The sequence below is a fragment of the Acipenser ruthenus genome, chromosome 31, assembly GCF_902713425.1.
Source record: "Acipenser ruthenus chromosome 31, fAciRut3.2 maternal haplotype, whole genome shotgun sequence".
NCBI lineage: Eukaryota > Metazoa > Chordata > Actinopteri > Acipenseriformes > Acipenseridae > Acipenser > Acipenser ruthenus.
The window spans coordinates 4,633,642-4,642,430 of NC_081219.1; the positions used below are offsets into that span (position 1 = coordinate 4,633,642).

The 8,789-nt window shown below is 37.8% G+C and overlaps 1 protein-coding gene across 6 annotated transcripts in view; it reads left to right on the plus strand.

Moving 5' to 3' along the window:
* LOC117396706 (kinesin-like protein KIF14) overlaps positions 1 to 8,085 on the plus strand; it is an 80,464-nt gene extending 72,379 nt beyond the window's left edge. For 5 of the 6 annotated variants that reach the window (XM_059005501.1, XM_059005498.1, XM_059005500.1 and 2 more), the window contains 4 exons: positions 182 to 310; positions 3,761 to 3,841; positions 4,256 to 4,412; positions 6,683 to 8,085. In XM_059005501.1, coding sequence (XP_058861484.1) covers positions 182 to 310; positions 3,761 to 3,841; positions 4,256 to 4,412; positions 6,683 to 7,005 — 690 coding nt within the window. In that variant the 3' untranslated portion in view covers positions 7,006 to 8,085. The remainder of the gene's footprint in view (positions 1 to 181; positions 311 to 3,760; positions 3,842 to 4,255; positions 4,413 to 6,682) is intronic. The other variant, XM_059005499.1, reaches the window with a different exon arrangement.
* The last annotated feature ends 704 nt before the right edge of the window (positions 8,086 to 8,789 follow it).

Here is an 8,789-nt window from a genome sequence, read left to right on the forward strand (position 1 = left end):
TTCTTGAAAAAGACAATCATGTAAAATATTTACAACAAAAACAATTCAATATTTGAATCACCGACCCAGTGTTTAAGATGCAGTGCGACATGGGGTGAAGAGGGGGTGAGTTCTCTGCTCTAAGTTGCTGTTCTGTCAGTACCTTGAAATGCTTTTTTTTTTCTTTTTTTTTTTCCAAAAGCTTTTCAGTGCCTCGTTGAAAGAGGCATTGATGCGCGGAGCAGATGAATTCATTGAGAGCCAGGTCTCTGCTGGAATATCATCAGTGGACCACCTTGAGTCACATATCTGGACTGTTGCTTCAGAAAAGGTAAGAGAATGCCCTTTCATCTCCAGTCCTATAGTGAGAGACCTTGATTTGAAGTGGAGAAGAGGTTTTGTTCCTGTATTGAGTTCAGAAATGATTTCCACTGTGCTGTAAATCTCAGAATTTGTTAGACATTCACTAGAATGTGTAAACTGTATGTTGCTATCAGAAAATGGCTTATTCGTAAGAATCTCTATCCCAAAACTGGTTAAAACTAGAATTCTCCAGCAAATTCTACCTCCAATGCCAGAATTAAGCATTTCTTTAAGGAAGAGGTGAATATCATTGTATTTGGTTTTACTCCATGCGTCTAACCTAAAGATGAATTGTTGGAGAACCAGAGATTAAAGGAAAATCCATTGCTATCAAGCCAGCAGATAAAGGGAATACCTGTGGGGGACTAGGGTCACCAAGCATAAATCTCAGAAACTACTTGAACAACGCATTGAGGAGCATCCACTGGCTAATCCCTAGTTCTAACCAACTGGTTTCATGATGTGATTTTTCTAGTCCGCACTCATCAGACTCGACTCGTCATAGGTTCCCCTGGTGGATAAATGAGTGATGGGTTTATGAAATATCCAGTAGATTACAATGCTAAACCAGAAACAAATCTAACAATGTACCAGAAATAAGCACTAAAAGCACATGCGTAACAACATTTAAATTTAGTTACAGTATTTCAAGTAGTGAAAAATGCATTTAAAAGCTATAGCTTGTAACAGTAAAACCTACAGTAATATAAGCCCATATACAGCTCTGGAAAAAATTAAGAGACCACTGCAAAATTATCAGTTTCTCTGGTTTTACTATTTATAGGTATGTGTTTGGGTAAAATGAACATTTTTATTTTATTCTATAAACTACTGACAACATTTCTCCCAAATTCCAAATAAAAAATATTGTCATTTTAGAGCATTTATTTGCAGAAAATGACAACTGGTCAAAATAACAAAAAAGATGCAGTGTTGTCAGACCTTGAATAAAGCAAAGAAAATAAGTTCATATTCATTTTTAAACAACACAATACTAATGTTTTTACTTAGGTGTAATGTTTTAATATTTGGTGGAATAACCCTGATTTTCAAGCACAGCTTTCATGCGTCTTGGCATGCTCTCCACCAGTCTTTCACATTGATGTTGGGTGACACTATGCCACTCCTGGCGCAAAAATTCAAGCAGCTCAGCTTTGTTTGATGGCTTGTGACCATCCATCTTCCTCTTGATCACATTCCAGAGGTTTTCAATGGGGTTCAGGTCTGGAGATTGGGCTGGCCATGACAGGGTCTTGATCTGGTGGTCCTCCATCCACACCTTGATTGACCTGGCTGTGTGGCATGGAGCATTGTCCTGCTGGAAAAACCAATCCTCAGAGTTGGGGAACATTGTCAGAGCAGAAGGAAGCAAGTTTTCTTCCAGGACAACCTTGTACTTGGCTTGATTCATGCGTCCTTCACAAAGACAAAGCTGCCCGATTCCAGCCTTGCTGAAGCACCCCCAGATGAGTCCAATTTTCAGCTTTGCCCAACACCTGGTCGTCTAATGGTTAGACGGAGACCTGGAGAGGCCTACAAGCCACAGTGTCTCGCACCCACTGTGAAATGTGGTGGAGGATCGGTGATGATCTGGGGGTGCTTCAGCAAGGCTGGAATCGGGCAGATTTGTCTTTGTGAAGGACGCATGAATCAAGCCAAGTACAAGGTTGTCCTGGAAGAAAACTTGCTTCCTTCTGCTCTGACAGTGTTCCCCAACTCTGAGGATTGGTTTTTCCAGCAGGACAATGCTCCATGCCACACAGCCAGGTCAATCAAGGTGTGGATGGAGGACCACCAGATCAAGACCCTGTCATGGCCAGCCCAATCTCCAGACCTGAACCCCATTGAAAACCTCTGGAATGTGATCAAGAGAAAGATGGATGGTCACAAGCCATCAAACAAAGCCGAGCTGCTTGAATTTTTGCGCCAGGAGTGGCATAGTGTCACCCAATATCAATGTGAAAGACTGGTGGAGAGCATGCCAAGACGCATGAAAGCTGTGCTTGAAAATCAGGGTTATTCCACCAAATAATGATTTCTGAACTCTTCCTAAGTTAAAACATTAGTATTGTGTTGTTTAAAAATGAATATGAACTTATTTTCTTTGCTTTATTCAAGGTCTGACAACACTGCATCTTTTTTGTTATTTTGACCAGTTGTCATTTTCTGCAAATAAATGCTCTAAATGACAATATTTTTATTTGGAATTTGGGAGAAATGTTGTCAGTAGTTTTATAGAATAAAACAAAAATGTTCATTTTACCCAAACACATACCTATAAATAGTAAAACCAGAGAAACTGATCATTTTGCAGTGGTCTCTTAATTTTATCCAGAGCTGTATATTTACAATATAAAGAGCGTGCATTTGTGTGATATGAGCAGCACTGTCCACTAGCACTTGCTTTTACTTTTAATGCAATTATACACTACTGTCATTTTGAACTTTGTTCAGTTAGTTAACAAATAATAAAAAAAATAATAATCCAACAGCTTTTCAACTGGTAAAACCTACATAATTAGGCAAGAAACACAGTTATGAGTAGGCTGCAGTTCAGCAGTTCCTGACATGCGCATTCCCACCGCATGTCTTGGGATGGGTAAATGAGGACCATTACATCATTAGGGCATTGTGACACTTTGTAAAGGCATGTGGTCACATTGCAGAACAAGCTCTAAGTAGTTTAAAGGGAAGTCTCATCAAGATAGATTAAAGGATACAACATATAAAATACATGAAGACTGTGCATTCCTGTTCTCAATGCAGCTATCCCCAGGCTCTGAAAGCTGTACTGGTATGATTTGCTCTTGAGCGTTTCATGCAAAAATTACATTTAGCTTTTGTTCTTAAAAACTGTGTGGTGCTTGAACTTTAATTTTAGTGTTCTTGCGAACTCCATCGTCCTTGTAAATGAGGATTTGTTCTCGATGAACTCCTCTGGATTAATAAAGGTGCGGAGTGATTGTCGAGCCCTGGATTGTGTTTTCTAGTGTTTCTTACTGAGACGATGTAGATCTACTGCTTTTCAATGGATCTCTCTGTTGTATATCTCACAGCTACAGGGGTGCTAAAACTGAGTTCAAACTAATTCTCCATTTGGTTTAATATCCCTCTCCTAGCCGCTCCTTGTTTTGGATTCATGCACATATTGAGAGGTGAACTCTTGAATGCAGTACCAAGTCATTTTCACGTAGGATCTGGAAGAAACAGCCAGCAGCTCTTATTCATGCAGTGAAATAGGATGCATTAACTGCTATATTTGTTAAACTGAAAACATGAGGGGAGGTAAACATTTTTAAAGTTGAGCAAAGTGCAGGGAAGATAATCCGATAGGCACTTATCCTTTTGACGCTTCCTGTAACAGATTCTCATTGTCCTCCTATGAAAAAGAAATCTTCCTTTTTAACCTTCTTTCCAGATGACGGAAGATGCCAAGAAAGGACTTGGTTCCTTTACTTCCTCTCTGACACGGTTAATGGACAGAAGCAAAGCATTTTGGGTAAGAACATCTGCTGCCCTCAAGGCACTTGCAATATAAGAACTGAATAACCGTTGTACGTAGTTGGACCTTTGAAATGAAAGAAAATGCAAAGTGTCCATACGTAACAGCCAGTGTTGTGTGACTTAAATGATGGTATTTAGATTCCCTAGCACTTCTCAAATTAGCTTCCTGCTAAACATCTATAGAGAAGATCTATAGAGCTATAGAAATGAATCATAAAACAACATTTCAATGATATTATATTGACGTGAATGGTTAACTGTTTCTTGAGGGCATGTTTCAGAGTTTACATCTTTTCTAGCCTAGACTCATGTTACTTAGACCACAATCTTGTTTAGCAGTAATCCATACAAATAAATAAATATGATAATCAAATAACGAATAATAAAAATAACACATTTTTTATTTCAGGAGCAAATTTTGTCTTTAAAAAAAGAAAAAACAGAACAAATTTCAGATGCTTTTTTAAAAGAGAACTTCACGCTGTATAAAGTGTTAAATTCAGAGCTGACTGGGCTACTGAAAGCTGGGGAAAATATCTACCATCTGGCTCTGGAATATTTTACAGGTGAGATAATTTGAACTATGCTGATCCACACATCTTGGATTAATAATCCATCCATAACTTCAAAGCACTCAATCAAGGTAAACGTGTACATAAAGAAAAGTCAAGTAGATACATTTCAGCGAGAGCCTTCGCCAGTGCACTGGATTAATAATCATCAGGGGATTGCTTTATTACCCCTGAACTGTCTCCTGTATAAAATCTGCATTTCTGATTCGGTTTAAGTTTTTAAATTGCATATTAAAGCATATGTTTGGCTTGGCACCCCACCCCAGGAAAGCATTCCACATGAAGTACCTAGGAGCTGACTTTGCTAAATGTTCATGCAGACCTATTTTTTATAGTTTCAATGATATACATTTTCTAGTATTAATTCAATAAATGCACAGATAAAGCAGAAAGATCCATTAAGAATTAAACATTTCCAAGCTTTATATAACTGATATCTAGATCCAACAGTTATCTAAATACAAACACATTCATTTTACTATACATAAATAGATATGGATTAGTTACATACACATTCATTTCTCGCATATGCCTTTTCCAGTAATGTCATACTATCACAGTATATAGCCTAAATGATGTAAAGCTCCCATCAACAATGCACTTCTGTGAAATAATTTCTGACAATGATTTAATAACTTCAGAATAACCCTGCACCATGTTGATCCAAATATTGAGAAAGTCAAAATGAAAGTGAATGAGAAGTGCTAATGAGAAGCACATCTAAAGGGTTAAAGAGGGGTGGGTGTGTGTGTGTGTGTGTGTGTGTCTGTCTGTGCGTGCGTGTCTGTGTGCGTGTGTGGTGCCATTGTTTCTTTGAGATGTGAGTTCATGAAGGTGGTGCGTCACACCTTGACAAAGCCCTTCTGCTGCGTCAGAACAAACTCCCCTTACAGAGTGGAAAGAGATGCGTTTCTCGAAGGCTGTGCTGTGGATTATTAACTTGGTATTAACTGGGCTGACAGGCTGAGCATGGGGAAGTACCATGGCTTTCAGACCATGTTTCGAAACCTACTGCTGCTTGCAAGATATATTGTCTGTTCTGCCAATTCCCCTTTTGGAAATACCATGTTGTGTTTATTTAAAGATTTTTGTAGGATAGTTTTGATTTAATTAAATGTTTGATATCCTGCCATGCTCACTAGATTTGGTTTGGTTTTGTGAACCATACCTAAAGTATCATTATAAATCACATATAAGAAACCAATCACTATTAGGGATTTGTTCATTTCCGTATTATCCTGTCAACATACTGCACAATTCTAATGTTAATTACATATTGATTTCTGAGTACAATCTTTTTTTTGTGATTTTATAAGAAGTCATTCAATCATGTGAGCCAGGTGTCTTATTGTAAGAGACATCATTAGCACAGTTGCCAGAACCCAAACTGCAAGAGAGTCCTCCTGACACATTTAACCAGGGAAACAATAACTTGAGTTAAAGCTTTGTAAATAGGACTATATACAACATTCTGTGGCTATTTACCCTAAATACTGTATGTACAGTAAGTTTGTTACACTTATAGTTTTACATACATTCCTATAACTGCTTCTCTAATTGGGAGAGAACTTGGTAAGAATCATCTTTTAACAAGTAATTCAGAGTAGAATATTGTGGGGCAGGCACGCCCCCAGAAATCCTTCACATGGTACGCACAACTGAACCACACCAACATCCCTTCTCACGCCAGCAACATCATCACTATGCCCTAAAGTGTTTCAGCCAATCAGAGTGCTGCATTTGTTTCCTGAATTTCCCTTTATAAAAATGAATAAACACTATCGAGACAGAACAGCAGCTACAGTGATAGCCAGATAGTCCACAGCAAATACAAGCTACAAATAAACCTATTTTGAAATACAGATTGGAAAAACCTACTTTTCATGACTTCATAACATTTCCCGTAATACACATGAAATAATCATGAACACGCATTTTAAAGTGTTACCGTTTTTTGTAATGCTTTTGTTACGGTCCCACTTGTATTTGTGAGTCTCTACTTTCATTCTGGTTTTTAGATTTGCTCCAGTTATTGCTTAGATCTTTAAGAAGAAAGCTCTGGTAAATATTAGTTATATAAGGAAATCGGGAGCAGTAAACATGGACTCATGCTCTTTATACTTTAGGACTTTGTAAAATGTAACAGTTTTTATCAGATCTGTAATTTGGTATTTATTTTTATGATAAGTTGTGGTTTAACAAGTATTAGAATGACGATTGTCAAGATGAAAATAAAATATTGATTTAATTTTGGTTTTAAATAGCAGATGACCCCAGCCCCCAAATGCTGAAGCAGTGCATTGAGTCAGTTCCTAAAGCAGCTGAAACCCTCTCCAAGACCCTGAGCTCTCTATGGACAGCCGTGTGCGATGAATCCCAGGACCAGAGCGCAATAATGAATAGGGAGGCTGACGCCGCCGTGAGGGAGCTGCATTCTTCTGCGGGACAGTTACTCAAGCTGCTGGAGAGGGAAAGGCAGAGGGCTTTTGATTGCCGTGACTCCAGGAGCTGCTCACAAACGCTGACAGTTACCCTGCATGCAGCTGTGGGGGAGGAGTGGGGACCCAGTTCACCCCACCGTGGCTAAATTGAATTATCAGACATTAACCAAGGAGGGACAGACCCCAGAGAGCAAGAGGACTATCTCTCTTGAGTGCGTCAACTGCAGACTGAATACTTTCAGTATTTTATTGCTTCTGAACCCTGCACAAAAACTAGCACAGTAGATGCAAAAAGTGTTACTTTCAAAGATACGCAAGCACTTCAAGATTAAACCACTACAGTATTTTTTGCTCTACCCTGTACCGTAGACAGTCAGTCCTTGTAATTGAACCCATTAACATCTATACAAAGGACACCTCTGAATCACAAGACATTTCATTTGGACAACCCTGGGGCACTGGCACCTACTTCGGTGTAATAGTCGGTATACCTTTTTTACACTACAAAATAATAAACAACATGTATTATGACAGCTCTAATTTAAATAACAGATACTGATCAGTAAAACTTCTATTTAAGTAAACTGTCATAAAATAATGTTATATGGCAAATCACATTTGAAAACTTTCCAGACCTGAAATAATGGATTTCGTTTTGTTGTTGCACCTACGCACGAGACATTACACGTGCTGCGTTTCTTTACCATGTCTGTTCACAGGTTGTTTGGAAGAATACTGGCAGGCGGGTCTTTTTATTTAACGGGTTCATACTTTTGTTCAGCCATTTTGATTTGATATTTATTTAAGCTGCTTTCAAGTTTAACTGTTCTAATTTTATGTTTTAGTTTCAAATAGTTATTTCAAATGAGTTGCATCATGGCGCATCCAAGTTTTCAAAGGGTTTAGAGGGGATGGTGTTGGTCTTATTTAGAGGGGATGGTGTTGGTCTTATTTATTGTACATAGGTGTGATATGCAGGTGGTGGCCTCCTTGATACTGAACACTGGAAGTGACTTTACACTGCGGTCAATATCAGCACATAGGGACCGCTAGGCCTTCATTGGGAGATTACCTTTATACTAAAGTGTGTTTGATGAAAACTAAAATATATTATGTTTCTAATGTAAATATTGAACATTGTTTTTTAAAACTACATGCATCACATACTCTATGCGGTATGTTTTGTGTTTCAAATACTGTATAAAATAAAATGTTTCAAAGTTTAATTCCCTGTGTTTCTTTCCACAATAAATATTCTCCATAATAAACACCCAGTAGTGCTGAATTTACAAATACTGAAATAAACTTGACAAACGTTTCGACTGTTGTAGATGATGTGAGGTCCTAAGTGGGAAATATTCTCTTGGTCTCATATAAAATGTCACACTTTAAAATAAGCACCCTGACAAATTATTGTAAGGGTATAATGGTAAGAAAATACAGTGCCTTTTATGATTTACTTTTGAATTACAAAGGTGGCAGTTCTTCTGAATGACTGCATTGGTTGAAGTGTGTTTTATCTTGAATTTATTTTATTTTTAAAACTCATTCCTACATTGGTTCATCACATTTAAATGTTTAGTGCTTATTGTTCATGTATCCTACGTGGATAAGGTTTTATCACTCAACATGTTTCCCTGTAAGCGACTGTATCAAATGTGTATCAAAATTTTTGAAGCTGTAATGCAATGAATTTGGAGCATTCATTTCCTTAGATCAAGTTCTGCATCTGCGTAGCAATGCAGTGTTCTTTGGAACAGTGCAATTCACCCCTCAGTATGTCATTGGATTTGATGAAGATAAATTCCAAAATGAATACAAAACAATATTCGTGCTGTAGCATTGAATATGAAAGTTATTTGCTGCTAGATGTTGTTGAACAACTGTAACATTTCATGGCAATGTTCACTTTCCTAAACCTGACCTGATT